At 39.8% G+C, this 19,921-nt stretch overlaps 1 protein-coding gene across 1 annotated transcript in view; it reads left to right on the top strand.

Annotated features, from left to right (window-relative positions):
* CRYBG3 (crystallin beta-gamma domain containing 3) overlaps positions 1-19,921 on the top strand; it is an 81,935-nt gene that overhangs the window by 51,418 nt on the left and 10,596 nt on the right. The window contains exons 9-17 of the mRNA XM_015620380.2: positions 1,268-1,382; positions 2,417-2,452; positions 3,141-3,274; positions 4,983-5,109; positions 8,892-9,034; positions 10,627-10,753; positions 11,781-11,813; positions 15,797-15,906; positions 16,433-16,559. Coding sequence (XP_015475866.1) covers positions 1,268-1,382; positions 2,417-2,452; positions 3,141-3,274; positions 4,983-5,109; positions 8,892-9,034; positions 10,627-10,753; positions 11,781-11,813; positions 15,797-15,906; positions 16,433-16,559 — 952 coding nt within the window. The remainder of the gene's footprint in view (positions 1-1,267; positions 1,383-2,416; positions 2,453-3,140; positions 3,275-4,982; positions 5,110-8,891; positions 9,035-10,626; positions 10,754-11,780; positions 11,814-15,796; positions 15,907-16,432; positions 16,560-19,921) is intronic.

Genomic DNA, 19,921 nt, shown 5'->3' with positions numbered 1-19,921 from the left:
TTGCCAGCAGGTAGAAGAGTAATATCAGGGGATGAATCTCAGTCAGCAACATGAACAATATTTGGGGGGTTTTGCTGGAAACTGGAAAACATGCATTTAATATTCCCAGCCCTAGACATCAGCATTGTGCTCTGTGGGCTCCTGATTTGAAGGCATTTTTTCCTAGTTGCTGACATAGAAGTTTTCAGTAATTCCATATTTGAGTAGCTTTATTAATATAGGAAGCAACTCAACTATAATTAACCTTTATTTCACTGGAGAATAGATACTGTCTCCCAAGTCACCCACCCTGTTATAGCCACAACACTGTGGCTGAGTACCAGAAAATGAGTGTTACATCATCCGAGCATTTCTCAAGCTACAGCCGTATCCTGGCATTCTGGAGGGAGATGATGCAGTATGACACAGGTCTCTGGGTAGCCCAGAACTCCCTGTATTGAGCAGAATGGGCTGTTGTTCCCTGGGCCAAAACCTCACAGTTCCTGAAGTTTGGGAGTTGTGCAGCTCTTCCCATAAATAACTGCAGAATTACTTTAGTTCTTCTGTTACAAGTGTCTTGTCTTTCCATGTGAACCAAGTCTTCCCACAATCTCACAAATATGCCTGTGAAGCTTGGGATGGTGAAGGAGTTAAAAACAGAGTCCTGTCCTAGTTTTGACAAAACTTGGTAGTTTTAAGAAAATCACTTTCCATATGGCTCCATGCCTCTTTCTCCATTCCTTGTGTGGTCTCCTAAGCCTGTGTCCAGCTTTGACATTCAGCTTTCTTTTTGATTTAAAACAGTTTGAAGCACTCCCAGCATTTTTAATCCTCACATATAAAAAATTACAATGGCTTTCCAAAGGATTGTTGTAAATAATTGTACTTTAATAACTTCCACTGAAAAAAATGACACGGGATTGATGTAAGAAGCCTTTTAATTCATAAGGTGATACTCTTGGGTAAAATTCAGAGCAAGCATCTCATCATCAATACTATTTTTTTGTGTACTCATAGAGTATACAATCAAAGCTGGCTTTTTGAAGTGTGTGAACAAATTGGTAATTTTCTTCTCTTTCATTTATATTTAGCTTGAAGTAAGACAAAGCATCTGAGATCTTCCTAGTAGTGATGTTGCCAGCATATTTAAATACAGCTTTGTTTTGATGTGCTGTCTAAAACATTATCTAGCTCCTATGAGTACAGAAAGGAAAATAATTTTAATAAGATCTTTGTGTTTGGAACCTAATTAATGAACTTAATGAGTCATTTGTCTTTACTGTTCTAGATGGCTTGCTTATTCTGACTTGAATTACAAGGGAGAAATGACAGTTTTGGAAGAATGTGATTCACCACCTGAAATTCCTTCAGCAGATGTAAAATCTCTGCGTCCTCTAAGAATGGTGAGGACTTCACAATTCCCTAATAAGTTGTGTGCCTTCCTTTTTTTTATTGTTGCTTCCCAAAGGTTTTGATGGGCTCTGATGTTCATTCTGGGTTAATCCTCCGTGGTATGTTTGCTTTGGTCACTGTGACTAGTTGGGCTTCTGCACCCTCCAATGTCTTCCTGGGAAACTGCTGTTGTTGGGAGGAGGTCAAGTAAGAAAGGCTCTTCATTTTATTGCATCCAACACTAATTAATTAACCAAAAAGCCCTTTCTGAAGTTTTGATTTTCTTTTGTTTTGGTTAGGGTCTGCTGGGGGTGAAAGACCAGATAAGGAGTTTATTAGCCAGTAGTATTTCTCTGACCACAGATTGCACTCCAGTCTGGGGGGGTGCAGCTGTTTTTTGTATTGATGGACAGCACTTGGTTCTGCATGTGAGAGAAATGGGAAGGGGTGTAACACAAATTTTACTGTGTACACAGCAAGCCCACAGAAAATTTAAAAGCCATAAGGAGCTAAGACCTAATAGCTGTCTCTTTAGTCACTCAAGTGAGGTCAGTCTCTTCTTCCCTCACAGACCATCATTCACTCACATTTCCAGAGAAGATGCACTTCTTGTATTTGTTCTTTGACCATAAACATGAATATGTTGGACTCTGCTTTCTCTCTGTCCTGCTTTTTTCTCTCATCTAGCATTGCACCATTTGTGCTTTAGAAATTCAAAACACATACAACAAAGCCTTCAAAGTTAATTTTAAAAACTGATCAGTATCAATTAGTTTAAAACACGTAGCAAATATTTTCTTTGGATTTTTGGATCATGAAGGGATATCTTTTAAATTGCTTTCCAGTCTTAGAGGTTTGTCAGTGCACTGACAGGTTTATAGGTCAGGTTTATAGCGTGCCTAGCCTTTTTTGAAATCTATGGCCAGTACTGAAAGGGATGAATACAATTGCAAAGACTTCATGCTCTGATAGTACTATAAAACACATGTCAGAGTGGAACTTCAAGTTTAATATAAATAACTTATTTCCCCCCCATCTGTTTTAGGGTGGACTAAAGGTGCAAATGCCAATGAATGTCAAGGTAAGCACGGAGGGCAGTGATAATATAAGCACATTGGGAATATAAAATCTTTATGCAAGCTGCTTTTCTTTTGTTTGGTGTGTGATCTTTGATAACTATTCAATGCTTTCTGTCAAGAAAAATTCCCTAGTGCTGTCAAGTTCACTTAGTGTTTGATGAGGTGTAGAAGTACCAGTAGTTTGTTTTTCACATTTAGGAGAATGTGAATTTGCTATAAAGTGAGTTTTTCTGACTTGACATATTAGTCACTGTTATGATAAAGGGATTGGGGGAGATTTTCCCATTTAACATACCAAGTTTAAAAAGAAAAGGAGAGGGAAGGGAGGAAGAGGACAGGACTTAGACCCTTCCATCCTTGCCCCTATTCCAGTACGAGAATTGTGAGTGAGACCATGATCCCTCTGTGACTTGAGGAGCTGAAAGCTGATCCAGAGCTATTGCTCCTTATAACTCCTCCTAAAAAAAAATTAACATTTTAGGTAACTTTTAATTATACAAATCCATGAAAACTTGGGTGTTTTTCTGATACATGCTGCAAGAGATATAAATACTGTTAACAGCTGATCTGTGTGATTCAGTAGATGAGGAACTTGAAGGGGCTGTTAACTATGGAAATAACTTCAGCAAAGTACAGGGAAAGACTTCTTGTCTACTTTAGAAGGATTAAGCTTGACATCATGTTTTCTAGATAATAATATATGAGAAAACCCACTTTGGGGGATGGTCCAAAGAGTTTTCAGAAAACATCACTTCTGTCCCAGCACTGTTTGGTAGTGAAGAGGAGTTTCAGGAAATTGGATCACTACGTGTAATTGGTGGAGTGTGAGTATATTTCACTTTAATATTTATTTATTTTAAAATAGAGAAGCATAACTAAATGCTTAGAAGTGCTAACTAATGGATAATTGGAGCCTTCCACAGGTGAAATGTTTTGAAAAGAAGGGAGTGTGTATTTGTTTTATTTTCAGCTCTTCAGTTATCAGCCTACCAAGCTAAATGTGTGAAAGGTGTGAAGTCAGTGTTTGCCACTTGGATGCCAATAAATTAGTCCACTTGGTTCACACAGAGCTTTAATTTGTGTTGCTTTATACTTCTGATAGTCACTACTTAATTTGCTGCAATGACCTTGGGTAGGTGTGGTCAGTCTTCAGTTTGACATTTTAATACCTCTGAAACCTACCAACTGTTTTATTGTCTTAATGGTTTTCCTCTGCCCACTGTTGCATGTTACCTGGCATTGGGAATGTGCTGTTATTTTCATTAATTGAGGCACTGGGTGGATTCTGTGTTGCCCTGCCCCTCCCTGTGTCACACACACAGAGAGGACAGTGTCACACCTGTGTCACAGGTCCATGCTCTGAGGTAAACTCAGCCCCAGCCACCAACCCCTCATGTGGTTCTTTCACCCCCTCCCAACGCTGTGAGCAGGCAGGATGGTTGCTTCTGCCAAAGACTTCAGTAATAAAACAGTTTTCAGGAAATCTTGCTCTTGTTTCTGAAGGGATTTTCCACTTCTGCATAAAGATGGAATAACGTACATCTTTTCAGGCTGCTGTCAGAATTCTACGAGCACTAAATTCAAAACAAACTTAATTGTTAATACTTGAATAATCTATTCATAAGTGCATTGTGTGTTCACTATCTGGGAAGCCTCAGATTATTAAAAATCATTGTTCTGTCTGTTGTGGCAGCTTTTATTTTTAGTGCTGTGGTAACCTAAACAGCTGAATTAATGTATACCAAATGGTACTAAGAGTAAAGCTATCCCTGCCTGCCAAATTTCACTGCCAACAGAACTTGTACAGCAGTTCTAATATTTACAAGGGAGCTTTAATGAAAGAAATGCTTACAAGAAAAAAGGAAGGGGGAAGCACTTTTTAAATTGACATCCATTAGAGATTTGAAGTTGATAGGGAAACACCTTCTTTTAACTGAGCCTTATCTATTTGTTGAAAATACTTTGAAAATTTATGTTTGTTTACTGCTAAAACATATTCCATATGCAATATGGTTTATATCTTCAGTTTTCTTGTCTGTTTATATGTATACATTTTTAGATTAAAGAAAAAAAGAAACATATAAGCAGGCGAAATCTTGTTCTGCTGAAATCTGTTAATTTTGTCACCAGCTCCAGCAAGGGTAGGGTCTCATCATTTATTAGCACACTGAAGAGATGGACTGCTTGCTTTTTTTTATCACTGAAAGTTTTGGCATCTAGCTGCATCCTGGGCTCTGTGGTACCAAATATTGCTGTTGGGAATGTTGGGAGGAGGTACACGGAGAAGCATTACATAAATCAACTATTGTTGGATAAAGAATCACATGGCAGGATTTTGATCCACAAAGAACACTCATGGGTGCCTGTTGTGATTGCAGACAAGCATTTCTTTGTTCATTGGCTGGGTCTGTGATACTCATTTTAGTGGTTATGGGGTGTTCTCTTCTCCCTTTATTGGTCAGAGAAAATAATGTGTGCAGTTGTTTTGCCTTTACTGACTTCTCTTACTCTTTTGTTGTGGGGCTGCCACAGATGGGTTGCCTATGATAAGGAACGCTACAAAGGCCATCAGTTCTTGCTGGAGGAGGGAGATTATGAGGACAGACACTCCTGGGGGGGAACTGGCAGTGCCCTGCTGTCCTTCCGCTTCCTTCAGGCTGTAAGTACTCCCATGGATTTCATACAGATCATGCACAGCTCTGTCCACACAGAGCAAGGTCGTTCTTTGTACATGGTACAGCTGCCTTGGGTTTGGCCATTCCATCTTTTCCCCATCTTCATCCTCATTCTTTTCCTACTTCCCGTAAATAATTGCACTAAGACTAGAAATCTGGACTGCACTAAGAAAGAAGCAGGTTCTAAAGAGTCTTTGTGAAGTTCATACAAAAATTGTCTCATGCAGAATTCCTTGTCTACCTGCCAGATTTTCCAAGTACCTCTGTCCTGCACCTCGAGCTATTTGAATCTCTCAAATGGAATTTTCTTTAAAGCGTAACGTGCCTGAGTGTACAGAGTTGCTCTTGATTAAAACAAAAATAGCTTTTCAATGCAGCAGCTGTTGCAAGCCTTAAAACAGCATTACCCTCTGTCTGTGATTTTTCTGCCAGAAAATTTTGGCAGCAAAAATAATCATGATAAAAAATCCCTGCTACTAAAATGTGTTTAGTGGAGGCAAGGATGAAATAATAATAAAAAGTACTTGCAAGAGTCTGCTATTGGAAGCAAAGTTAGTTTATCATTTCCTTTGTTTTGCTTTGGGTTGTTTGTTTGTTTGTGTAAGGGTTTGAAGATTTTTTGATTCTGATGACATTCCTGTGAGGATTAAATATAGCTGCAAGGAATAAGGTCTTCTGAGAATAAGATTATTCACTCTGGTATTACTCTGTTTTGTATACTCATATTACTAATCTCCTCATCTGAGGAAATGTGATATTCCTAAACCAGGAATTTTGTGGAAATTGAAGATAGGTATTTAAAGCAAACTCACTGTCTCAACAGTATTTTTTTTTCTTAATAAAAAGTTATTGTGAGCCAAAGGAGGCCATACTTAAATTCATAATTTGCAGGTTTGTTTTTCATGCCAGGCACCTAGCAAAGGCTGTATTTATAATCAGAATCTATCAAAATAAAGATATGAGAATGAATTTAATTCAAGAAAAAATATCCTTGTCTAAATAATTTATTTTTAGGTTTCTGAGAAAAAAGTAGGTAGGCAATTTCTGCATATTCCTCATTTTGAATGTGCAGAATCCTATTCAATTACTTAATAATCTTAGTTTTTCTCTCTTTTCCAGCTGTATATAGGATACTTGAGCAACTTAAATTGGACTTTTTTAGATTTTCCTCTTGGCAAAGGACATAAATACAAGTTAAAATCATGCATTGTGGGTAGCAAGAATGACCTTCCACATCATTTACTCAATTTAACTTGCCACCTAGAACAGAAGGCTGAAGTCATTAACATTTTAAAAACATGTATCATTCACAGTCATACATCAACATATATCATTCCACTTGGCTTATAAATATGTATAAATATTTACCTATCGATAACAGAAGCGAAAAGGAGCAATTCCCCAGAATTTGTCACATAACTTGAAGGCAACCAGCAGCTTGCCAATGAAATGAGTAATGGCCCTGGCATTGTGTTGTTTGGCTTGAGCAGCAGGTTGCCTCCCTGTCCATGTGCAACTCAGGCTGCCCATATGCTCCCCTTGTGACTTTGCATACCATACTTCTTTTGAAAATATTTCAGTACCAAACGTTCCATTTCAAGGGGACCTGGGCAGAAATGCAAACTCTGGTGTGCTGGAGGGCCCCTCACTGCACAGTAAATGTCCTGGCTCTTCTCCCCAAGCTCAGGAATTCTGTCAGGGGAAGCAAGGTGAAGGTTGCAATGGTCTCAGAATCCGCAGGGATGTTGTTGCATGTCCCCCCTCCCCAGCGCGCGTGTGGGCACGTTGTGAGGGCCCTCAGCTTTTGGCAGGCTTGAATATTCCTGCAGTGAACAGTCACAAGGGCTCATGGGGGCTTCAGGGGGTGTTTGGGAAGCAGAGACAAAAAGATCTTGTGGAATTGTTTTTTCCAGCTGCTGCCAGCTCCCTGTCAGCATCTGTGTGGAACACACCTGAGTCAAGTGCAGAGCCTGCTCCTGAGGGCAGGAGCAGTCTGGACTGAGCTGCTCTGGGGGACAGCAGCATTTGCTTCTTTTCTGCACTGCCAAATGCCTTTCAAGCTGGGGTTTGCCCATGGCTCAGTGAAAGGGCAAAGTTTCTGAGTATGTTGCCTTTGGAGCTTTCCCACTAATGTTTTCAGGTCTAGAATGATCTGCCTTGGTCTGAAAGTCTTTTCTTACAAAGTATTTTTCCTGTTGCTTGTTGTAAGAGAAGTTGTAGTGGAAGTTCAGGCAGAAAAGAATGATGGCTGAATTTGAAAGATGTTTTAAATTTAATTACAACTGTGGATATATTTCAGTATTTTAAACTTAGTTAAGGAAATTATGTGTAGATTTGATCTAAATTACTTTTTTGGGTACTCTTACAAAGTCTTTTGCTTTAGGAATATTAAGAGTAGCTGGTTTTCATTTGCAGTAATACTTCACTAGTTTGGTTGTTCTTTCCTTCTTTTTTTCCCTAAAAACTAGTCTGAAGCTGCAGATTTTCATGATGATTTTTCCAGACCTGCCACTTTAATTTCTAGTGTATACCTGAAATAGTTGCAACAACTTTAACAATTTAAATAAATGAAGAAAGGAAGGAAGTGGTCAACACAGTAAGAAAACCAGTTTTATGACAGAATTTGTTCCATCACCCTTTACTGTCCTGTAAACAGTGCAGAGAAGTTGAGCCACATGAAGTGTTCATTCTAAAATTGGATTGCATTATTCCTTGTGATTGTGTCACAATGAATAATGATAAGGAATTTTGCTTCACGTGACCAAATTAATCTGGCTGCATGCTTGGTTTGGCCTTAATTTCTAAGTGTTTTTTGATAGTTATAAATCTTTGTTTTCTGTGCTTAGTGTCCCATGGTGCAGTCCTCATATGTTTGTGGTGCAGTCCTCATATGTTTGTGATTCTCTGTCAACCACATTATTTGCTAGACAGCAATTGTTTCTTGTTTGCAAGACTTAGTTTCAATTCATAACTCTGCTGAATGATGGAGAAACACTGAAATTGAGTTTGTGCTTTCTGTTAAAAGTAAAAGGAGTAAAGTGAATGGATTGTTGTTTTCTCCTTTCCCAAGCAGCAGCTGAACTGTGTGCTTAAAATTGCTAAGTGGTTAAAAAGCTGAAGATTTGAAACCCAAATTCAAATAATCTAAAGCTGTGCAAGTAATCTGGCCAAGAAACTAAGCTGGCTGAAAGCACAAAACAGTGTTAAACAGCTATGTAAGAGAGAATGTGACAGTGTTAAGCAGGATTTATTTATAGCTAGAGTGGATGTATCCAAAAAATACAAACCCCTTGTGCTGGAAAGGTGATCTTGCCCAGGCTTTTCCTCTCCATAATTATTGCCATGTTGCTGGGAAGGGATGAGGAAGGAGAAGTTTAGTAAAAAACTATAGCTGTGGTTGTGCTTGGAGTAGTTATTTGTGAGGCTTTTGGAAGATCAGTGCTAAACGCTTTTCCTCTTAACTCTTCTCCTTCCCACACAAGCATCTCTTTGCACTCTGAGCCATCCTCAGAGAGGAAAGGATGGTGCTCAGGGACAGCAGGCTCTTCCTCTCTTCATTGCAAACCCCTGAATCAGATTGCCAGGCTTGCAGTTATTCCAGAACTTCAATACCAAAATATCCCATAAAGATCCCCACCAGGGAGCCAAGTCCCTTCACTGCTCTATAAAATTCTGTCTTTCTGGCCACAACTCTTTCCCAAAATGTTTTATCTTGTGCAGAGTCATTGAGCTGTGACAGTCTTCTAATTCCTGTTCTGCCTCTTAGGATTTCATAGAGTCTTCAGTGGCACTTTTCCAGTCTGATGATGAAGATGGGAAAGCATTTGACATCATCAATGAAGAAATCCCTGATTTGGAGCAGGCTGGGTTTGGCCCTGAGACAAGGTCAATTCTTGTCAAAAGTGGCGTGTAAGTCTACTCAAATATGTGGATGGAACATGCTAAACATTTCTGTGCACATTTGGGTGCATGTTTTGACAGACTATATTCCACATGGCCCACATGGAAAATATTTGGAGGAGAAATGTGTTTCTTTACATTTCCTTAGGGAGTGCAAGGGAAATAATAGTTTTCTTTAGCTCTCATGCCTACACCTTGATTTGGATCTGAGCATTCTTGTTCATAGAAAGTTTGTGATGTCCCCCCAGAGGAATCACATGGTTTCATGGCAGTAATACTGAAAAGATATTTGAGATATATCAAGAACTGGTATAACTTTTGTGACACGTAGAGCCTGTCCAGAAAGGATGAGATGTGCTGTATTTTGTAATAAAGTCAGACTGCTAGCACTGGAAATTAAAATAATTTTTATAGAACTATAAAAACTAAAACATAAAAGACATTAAGGAAAAGGAGCACTGGAATCATGTGGATTTCAAACTTTTAATAGTAATTTTTAAAATGCAGTATTAATATTGTCATAACTACCCTAATGGTGATGGGGATCAGGAACTGTGAAGTGAGGGACCTGAACTGCTTATGTAGGAATTGGTGATTAGTGTCTCATGAGGATTAGGTGCAGGAATGAAAGGCTGAGACTCAGTTGGGAGAGGAGGGATACAAATGAGAGCTGCAAAATCCTGAAGGTGGTAAGACAAGATTAATGCAGTTCACAGAATCTTGCATGACAACAGTTGGAGGAAATGCTTTACAGAACTGGAGATTTCTTTAAAGCAGATTTTGATGTGGGAAGGAAAAAAGCTTTTCCTACAGCAGAGGCAGTGAGTTTCTGGAACTTGCTGCTGAAGGGACTGTGCTAGCAGAGAGCACCAGGAGGTTAAAAAAAAATATTAGATAAATTAAAAGCAAACAGATTCACCTGTGGATGATAAAAGTAAAAATGGGTAAGGACATGCCCTGTTATATCCCTAATATAACAGTCCCAGTGCTGGGTGAGTAAGAGAGGAATGCATCACCAAAAGTGGGTGATTTACAGGTGTCTAACTATCCCCCATCTGCTTCTGCCACTGTGCAGGGATAGAAGGACCCTCTAGCTGGGGGTTTCTTTCTTCTTAAATTGCAACAGGGAAAGCAGGGTGGGAGAAGCTTGAACTGCCAGCTATTGTAAGCTTTTGCTTAATCTCATCAAGCCTTCCTCAGTTACTTCTCTTTCTTCTTTGTACCAGTTACTTCTCTTTCTTCTTTATTTTTCCTAAATCCAGTTGGAAAAGCTGTAAGAAAGCCCTGTCTGGGGGAATGCCAAACAGATTCAGTTAAGAGAGATTCAAAAAGTTATCAATTAAATGTTGTTCCTCTGAATTTCTGAGCAGGGCATCATCTCTTAATGAATTTGATGTGAAAGCAGACACCCAAAATCTTGTGTTTGTCAAAGTAGGGAAAAGTAGAAAATCAAGCATGTGTCAGTTTTGTGCCTCTCATCAGGTTTAATGTTGCACTATCTACCAGGTGGTCATTCTGTTGTGCTTGACTTGCTCCTATTGTCATCAAACTACTCAGAAAAATGCAATGTTTTCAGTTTAATTTTTTCTGTCACTCTCCAGGTGGGTGGCATATCAGCAGAAATATTTCTGTGGAGAACAATATGTATTGGAGAAAGGAAAATACAAATGCTTCTTTGACTGGGGAGGATCTAGTAAAACCATCATGTCAATTCGACCTGTGAAGTTGGTGAGTTACCAGAATTTAAGGGAAAACCTTAAAAGAAATGAGACCTTTGGAGTTCAGAGTTCAATAATATTTTTAATATGTTTAATTAATAATAATTAAACAGGAGAGCCCACATTATAACAACCTGTTAGCTTGGAAACAATCTAAAGACCCTCGTGAAAGGCATAATGAGTCTTTTCAGGATGGAGACACAAATGGACACTGTAGATCTTTCTGTCTTTTGAGAAAATTGTCAGGGAAAGTTCATAAGAAAAATTTCCCTTTGGCAGACTGCATACATGGAGAAAATAACCTGGCCTGGAAAGATTAATTTGTCTTAAAACATAGTAATTGATAATGTATTTAAAAATACTTGAGAATTTATCTGGCCTGTGTTGTTACATAATAGAATTCTGTTGTGTTATTTTTTTACTTTTATGCTAAAATATTTGTACTAGATACAGTGAATAAAGACAGGAAATATTTTTAATCCATTATTCAATCCATGCTAGTGCCAACTCACCCAAACAGATTAGTGCCAGAACTGTCAAAGCCCTAATGCAAAACAAAGACAATCTTCAGCCATAAGTATTAAATTGTAATAAGTTTATAAATTATTAATAAGTAATAAATTATTAATAAGTAATAAATTATAGGAATGCAAAAGAAATGCTTAACCTTATTATGAAGAGCACACGTTGAGAGAGGTGTCTTCTGTGGGCTTCAATTCTGCCTTTTTTGCAAGAAACAGCCTCAAAAGTAAATGCAGAGGCACTTACATGGACTCTAATGCACATTATGGGAATTAATTAATGCTGATGGAAGTTCTCTGTGTGAAAGGCATTGAACAATCAGGCAGGTTATTGAGAGCTCATGGCAGAAATTGAGGACGGAAATTGTGCCAAGAGCCTGGGAAATTTGGTTTTTTTTTCCTCTGCTCCTGAGTTCATACTTTACAAATTTCAGGTAACTTCATGTGTCTCCTAGGAAATTAATTGTAACTAATGTTGGGGTTTTCTAATATGTGTATATGTATTTATTATTGCAGGAGCCCCTTGGGACAAATGAGCCTCCACATTTGGTATGTTGGTATTACATAACAGTCTCTAGTACTAAACTACACTTAATAATTAAATGCAGATAATGTTAAATGCCTTGCTTCAGATGATATCTCAGTAATTTCAGGTGACACTTGGGTATTGTCACCTTGCTACAGCAAATCAGTGATGGAAGAAACTGGTAGATGGATGAAAGTGAAGTCTGCTAAGTGTTCTGCTCTTTGCTTTATTCCAGATCATACCCTTTAGTATCCTGTCCCCAAAAATGCAGGCAGTCCAATGGGTTTTGAGTGACTTTGGGTCTCTACAGCTTTTTATTTCCCACTTCTTTTCCTCCTGTTTCTGGGAACTCACCCTCCCATCCATTCATCCTTCTCTTTATGGCAGATTTTCTTTCCATTATTTTTCATTGCATCCAGTTTGTCACTCCTGTGTTTATGTGTGAAGATGAAAATATAAAGTGCAGAAAACTGAACTGCATGTTTCAAACCTGCAGATGCATCAACACCTGGAAGCTGGGTTTTTTTGTCTTGGATGCTGGTAGTTCTGCTTTCCAAAGTCTTCCAAGCAGGTGGAGCTGCTCTTTAAGGCTCCCTTTCTGCTATAGTAACATCAGAGCTCAACTGGACACATCCTGATCCTGATAAATCTGTGCTACATTCTGACAGTTTCCCTGAAAGTTCCATCAAACTTGGTGATAACTTACTAAGAGAAAGTAGTCCCTATAATTCACTCTTAGTCTCAAAACTCAGTTTGTTTAGGGTCTCAGAGTCTGGTCCATACAAGGTTTTGTTCCATTAATGGACCTTTGAGTTACCTTTCTGAAACACAAACCTGCTCTGTGTTCATCACCGTGTGTGCTCTGTGTCCCCTGCAATGTTCTGTCCCAGCAGGGCTCTCCCCCTGTCCAGCACGAGTTGTTTGGCTGATCTCTTTCTGTCCTGCTAGCCTGGGTGATGATCTGAGTGATTTTATTGCTCTCTCTGACAAGCATTTTAATTAAATTGGGAAAGAAACGTGACTTATTTTGAGACAAAAGATATTTTAATGCTCTGTGGTTCTGTTTCAGAAAACTTAAGTATTTTGTCATCTGGGCACAATTTCTCTCTCTTGGATGGGAAGTGTTGTGCATTGTGTTACTCAGCAGGTGGACCACACCCTCCTTTTTCTCCAATTCTACCATTTTATGATTAACCCAGGACTGCAGGAAATGTTTCCTGTCTGAAGACATAATCGGTGTATTATTTTAGCCTTAAGCACTGACTTCCTGCCCAGCCTATTCACATGGCAGTTTGCAGCCAAATCCGAAGACTTTCAAGTATGTTGGCCAAAGGGTCTTGGTAAATGATACCAGATAAAATAACTGACTCACATAAAACTGGTGGGGTCTAAACAGGTGAAGATCATTTTATTTCCATCTCAAATTCTTCTGTTTTTTCAGGATCTCCCAAAATCTATTCTCTTGAGTGTATAATTCCAGTGTTGCAGACCTTTAAGTTCATTTCAAACCTTTGAAGTTTCAATAAATTGTGCTTTACAAGCTTTTAATTTCTAGAAATGTGAAAAAATCTCTGTGTGTATGTTTATATGCACAGACACCTATAAATATTGACATGTACTGGATTGCATTTTGCCTCTTGTGGTCTTTAATAACAGTCTTAATACCATTTGTGAAAAAAATGCTATCCTGATTTATCACAATCCTGGTTTTCATAGGATTCTGCCTTGAGGCTAGGGAAGAAAGAACATATTTCATATCACTGCAGTTCTTATAGGAGGGGAAATAATTTGAATGATTTTTAATGGGAAAATATTCAATCACTTAGGATAAGTAAAACACAGGTTCTTGGATAAATATCAAGAATTTCACTTTCAGAGTAAAATAAAAATTTTCAACATGAAAACCAGTCTCTTAGTTCAGAACTTCTAAGCATGGTGCATATGAGCTGGCAAATCCTTAAATCCTACTGTTTGATCTTTGAATAAGTCATATATTGGTTATTTTGAATGATTATACATTCTTTCACCTTTAATAAGCATATGTCTGAACTAAGAGAGCTGTTTGCACTGTCTTTTAGAGTGTGTCTTTTTTTTTCATTTCTGTTCTTATCAGAAACTGAAAAGCAGCAAAATTTTCTTGTATCTCTCAGTAACTCCCCTGACCTTTTCCACCTGCCAAGCTTCCTAATAAACCAGGTACATCAAGAAATCACCAACTCTGCAAAGCCATTCATTTCATTTATTAAAATAAAGCCTTGCCCAGCAAGAACAAAGCCTCTTTCAACAGCAGGTGACTTGTACAGGTGATTTAGGGAGCAGAGATAATTGCTGTGAAACTCTGCATTTGTACTTTAATATTCTATCCGTTGGATTTTTGGGAAGCGAAACCTCGCACAGTAATGTCAGACCCTGACAAAGTGGAGATGGCTGCAGTAGGAGACTAATTGCAGTGTTTGCACTGAGGAATCACTGCTCCACCACAGCTTTTGTCAAATTAAGACCCTCATTCATTACCACATAAATTCTGTGTTAAGATGAGTTGTGAATCTTTTTTACAAGCCTTGCATAGCACGTGGCCTATGAAAGAAAGGCAGTGTGTATGTGTATATATATATATTCCCTTTTGTAAAGAGCTTGGAGATGAGTGGGTAGAAAACACAGTGTAATTACAGCTTAAATAGGTGCTTTGTGACATTGCAGTGCAGTTGTATTTACAGAGAAGTCAGTTACACTTTATTCATTTTATTGTAGCTGATCTGCGCTCTCCAATTAGTGCTCATAGCCTGCAAGGCCAGCCTCAGCCTTTCTTGTTCTTTCTAACAGGAAACATTCATTTCTTTTAAAAACATTGACTGGACTTTTCCATAAAATCATTTGCTGACACTTGTGTTTGGCCTTCTCACTCTGTGCTGGCAAAAGCACTTGATTTCTCTTCTTTGGCAGGAAGCTTGGCCAATTTGGGGCATGAAGGGGGAAGTAGCTCTTGCAACAGCCATCATGTTTTTCTTCCATTACAGAATATGAGCTGTTCTCTTGATACAGTTAAATTTTCATTTGGTTCCAACCTCTCTTTCAGGCTTTCAAATGAATTTCATCTCAGTTACACAGTGGCAGCCCAAGGGTAGGGAATTCTGGATGTCTTTGCTATAGATCATTGTAGCAAGGGTTTCTACATCATACCAGGGTTTCTTTTTGTTCTGGTAGGGGCTTTAGGGGTTTTTTGTATGTGTTTTATTGGTTTAGGTTTGCTTTGGGTTTGTTTTATTTTGATGAGTGGGTGGGTTTGTTCACTTGGGCTTTTTATTTGTTTAGGGGAGGTTTTTTGGGAGATTGGTTGTTTGGTTTTGTCTGTTTGTTTTCTTCTGTTTTACTGCAACATTTTGAGCCTTTTTGTTTTTTTGGGATGAGCAGATCACACCTTGCTGGTTCACTGTGACTTGCAGTTCTTTACCATGACATATAAAAGCAGCTTGAACCTCAGAGGTCCCCACTTCCCTCAGAAATCCTCCTGCTAGTTCTGAAATGAAAAGCCACCTGCAACCACTGTGATCACAGAAGATCTTGGGGCACTTTGTCAATAGCAGCTCTGTATCTTTTGACCAGCATTTCCCCATCCTGCTTTGAGCACTGGATTGCTGAGCTGTAGTGAGAGTGTAGCTGTGGTTCAGGGCACTTTGACAACAGCCTTGAGTCCTCCTCTTCTTATTTTTACCTGGGCCCCCTCCTGCTGCAATTGAACTTATACTTGATAACTCTGCCTGCCTTAGCATCACTGGGGGAAGCCTCCTATGCCAGCCCAGAGATGACAAAATACTTGATGTATTTCTAAAAATAAAGCAGCTGTAGAAAATGTAAAAGAGTCTTTGAATGACAATTCATTCAATTAATTGTATCTTTGTGAATTGAATGGATACTTCTCTGAGAGTACAGCTTTTTCTGTTTACATTGATGATATTGCCTTCATTTTCCTTCTAGTCATTGTTTTTGTTTTGTTTTGTTCTTGTAGCTCAAAGCTTTCAGTAACACACATTTCCAAGGAGCATGTGTAGATTTCACAGCAGAAGTTTCTGATTTTACATCATTCATACCATGTTCTTTTAAGGTTCTCCGGGGATGGTAAGTGTCTGTTGTTTTACATGCCATCATTTTCAGTATTATGAATTTTCTTTCTTAAATGTTACAAAATTTCAGAGAGCTGAAAGCACATAACACATGCCCATCATCTTCCATCATGTCTTAGACCCTTTGTCCTGCAAGGCATCTCAGTAACTCTCATCCAGTCCTTGGTTTGGGTACTCCACATTTTGCTCTCCCTGGGGAAGGTTTGCACATTTGCTGTGACTCTTTTTTTAACTCCAGTTAGAATTTATTCCAGATTTTGAGAATTTGGCACAGTGGAAGTGTCTGAACTGCACCCAACATCATTTTACTCTGGAACTGAAGTTCCTGTACCACACAATTTGATTTTGCTGCTGTGGTTGCTTTGCTGCATAGCCTTTCAAGTCACCTTACTTTAAGCTTGACAAGAACAAAGAAAATTTTTTATTCCTTTTGTCCTTATAAAGTATTAGGTCTTGGAAAAAAACACAGTGTAAATAAGCAGCTAGAGCAGCTTATCTTTTTTGTTCCATTATTCTTGCAGTTGGCTCCTGTGTTATGAAGGGGAAACCACTGACAATCACTGTGTGCTGGAAGAAGGCCTCTATGTTGACCTCAGTTCCTGTGGCTGCCCAACTGCTACAATCAAATCCCTCAAGCCTATTCAATACGTAAGACTTTACTGGGGGGAGAAAAAACCAAAACATTTTGGAGCTCTTTTCCTTGTCAGATGTCTGAAGCGAGTACTTGCCCTAAACAAACTCCCTGTTAGGGAAGAGTGAGGTTTGTTTTCTTGGCTCACGGGGTTTTTTGGGTTGGGAACAGGTCAGGCTGTGTGCACACTCACAGGAGGTCACCTGCAGCTGCTCTTGGGTGTTCTGGGTTTAAAGTTGTTCTCTTTTTTACAAGTGAGGCACAAGATCCTCCATGGCCAGGAGGTTGTGCAGGAATGCATTTTGCCCTCCAGAACAAGGGAGGTACAGCCTTTTATACATCACAGAACATACAAATCTGTGGTCTTGATGTGTTGTCTGTGCCTTTCTCCCACATCTTGGTGTGCTCTTATGCAGGAGCATCAAAGATGAGCTGTAACACTGTTGGTAAAAGAGAAGCAAGTGGCTTCTCTGCCCCCTCCTCTCTAGCACTGGCCACCAGCTTCTCCAAAACTCTTCCTCCTTCCCTGATCACAGGAAACACAGCCTATGTGGTGTGTGTCTTTCAGTGCAATTCCTATGTAGCTGGACTTCTGTGATTACTCAGTTCAGCTTTTTCAGATATCAAGTCCTTTATACCATTTGTGTACAGTTTTTAAAAAGAAAAGAAAAAAACCCAACCAACCAAAGGGAAAAAAAAAGCCCAAAACCCCCCCCCACATCCCAAGCAAGTGCAAGCACCAAACCCATGGACATGGTGGAAAGGATGTACAACTCAAATTTGAGAGCTGGACTTTCCACTAAACTTTAGAGGTACTGTGACTTCCTGCCTGCTGAGAGCCTGGGCTTTAGATTAAAGTTCCCCTTTTTAAGTTAGGCTTTTGGACTTTGCTGTGCCAAATCCAAGTGAAGTTTTGACATCAAGTGATAGTAGGCCTCATCCAAATCCCCCTGCCTGTAATCTCAGGGGGAAGTAAATACGAAGTTTGGCATGGTAGGAGACTTCTGGCAGCCCTTGATTCCCAAGGGCCAGGCCCTGGAAGAAGCGTGTTTGGCAGGCTGTGTGCACGGAGCTCGTACACATCTTCCTCTGCTTTGGCACCTCTTAGTTTGGTTCTTCTCTTGCCAATAGGAGCCCTTGTATTTCACAAATTCACTGAACAGCATAAGATGCCACTGAACTCTTACCTGTTTGCCCTGGGCAGTGCTGGGGACCCTGGTGAGGCACAGACGTGACCCGGAGCACGCAGCAGGTCACAGCCAGGAGCAGCCACAGTTCATTCTGAGCATTGTCCACAGTGCACTGCTCTTGGAACAGAGCCCCTTTGATTACAGCATATTTCTGTCAGCTCCTTCCAGAGAGGAGGAGTGAGCCTGTTCCCAAGTGGGATTGTTGTGTAGCTTGATTGAATTCATTTGTGGTGGTTATTCATTATTCAGCTTTGAATACCAGCCTGGTTTCAGAGCTCAGGTGTGTCCCCTGGTAGCTCAGGTGTGAGAAAGAGCACTTTTAACCTGACACCAAGCCCTGGTGTGCATTGTCTCCTGCTCTCCTTTCTGTGAGATGTAATTGCTGCAAGTGGAACTGTGGAGGAACCCCACACTGGGAACATTCCATTTATTCTATAGAAAATGCAGCTTTGATAGAAACAAACTATTTGCAAGCAAATATAACAACTGCACTAAATGGGGGAAAAAAAGTTACTTTCTTCTAATTAAGAAGAAATTTTTTTTGAGTTTTTAGCTTGAAAACTCACAGGAATGTAATTTGTTTGACTAAGAGCTCAATTGCATAACAAAATGAAAATTTTCCTTTTAAATTACTGAGTTGGTCCAGCTAAATAGAAAAAAAAACCCAAACAAACCAAACTTTGAGAGTAACACACAGTGATTTGGATGAGAAAATAGGCTCACACTAGTGATAGCTTGATGATTTTACTGTAGTGACAGTATTTTAGGCTGGCTGATTTTTTATTCTAGCTCTTAGCTCTTGGAGGGATGTTTTGTGTGTTGTCTGGTGAAAAGTGAAGTTGTCAGCATTTGAGTGTGGCATGCTACTCCCACACCCTCTGCACACACACTCTCCCATTTCACAAGAAATTGAAATTAATATGGTTCCACTTTGGTTATTTCCCCATTTATTGTGCACTGGCATCAGGGTGAAATTTAGCACATCTTTGCAACTGATTTTCTCTGTTCCTGATGAAGTTTCCTCTCTCCCATCACACCTTATCCTCCAAGGTATATAATACTCAAACTAAATCTTTAGGAGGACCTAACTGTGCTTTCTTTCCTGCTCAGATTTTGCTCAAATACAGGTTGGACTGTTTTGTCATCTTCAGAGCGTTCAGGAAAAGCTGTGGAGTGACAGGAGAGTACAAAGGAGGGACAGCTGACACTCATGTCATCTGTCTCTCATCATCTCCTTTCATCTAAAAGTCCCAAAGCACGCTTCCAGAAAAGCTTATTGATGAAAGGTGCTGTTGTATTGTTGTTAAGAGCCCTCCTGCAGGCAGGTGAAAGCGTGGCACAGGTTCAGAGCTGCTGCAGAGGTGCAGGTTTCTGTGCCTGCACCAGCAAGGACCTGCCTTTTGCACTGCCATGGATTCATGGAAAGGAAACGTGGGCCCTTGGCCATCAGCAGGAGAGCAGGTGAAGGCAGCTGGGCCATTCACAGGGCCATGGTTGCTTATTGGGGCATTTGTCCAGTGCTTGCTGCTTGAGGAGGTTAATCTTCTGGGATAGCTAATCTTGCAATGAGGAGCTCAGCTCTGGTGTTGCCTTTTCTCAGGTGTGTTGTTTTGAAAAATTCCCTGTCATATTTGGTGTGATTTACATGGACAAAAATGCCCAGGATTCTTGCAATGAGCAATTAGCTTTCCTTCTAAAGTGTTACCTTCAACCTGTAAATTAAACCAGTCTCCTAGTTTCTAAAGCCAAAAATGAGATCCAGGTTGTAGGTAGTGCAGTGCTTTTTTTTTTTGTATGTTTGGGGTTGTTTTCTCTTTTCTTCTGAAGCATTCTTTATTCTTGCTCTGATCAATCGTGAAAATCCTTGCATTTCTATATTCTCCAAGTTAACTACAGGTGTTAACTAATCCCCAGCATTCCTGTGAGGCAGATAAAGAAATCAGATACAAAAGCTAGCTGCAGTTTCCCAGGGCCAGGCTCTGAGTCACTCTGTGTGGCTGGGACTGGACTGTGGGCGTCACATCGTCCAGTGCCGCGCTCCCTCAGCCAGGCATCCATCCCAAAGTGAGGGGAGCAGCCAGGCATCCATCCCAAAGTGAGGGGAGCAGCCAGGCATCCATCCCAAAGTGAGGGGAACAGCCAGGCATCCATCCCAAAGTGAGGGGAGCAGCCAGGCATCCATCCCACAC

Source organism: Parus major, chromosome 1, assembly GCF_001522545.3.
Source record: "Parus major isolate Abel chromosome 1, Parus_major1.1, whole genome shotgun sequence".
NCBI classification, from domain to species: domain Eukaryota; kingdom Metazoa; phylum Chordata; class Aves; order Passeriformes; family Paridae; genus Parus; species Parus major.
Note: the sequence above shows the minus strand (reverse complement) of the source record. Positions and strands in the feature narration are given on the sequence as shown.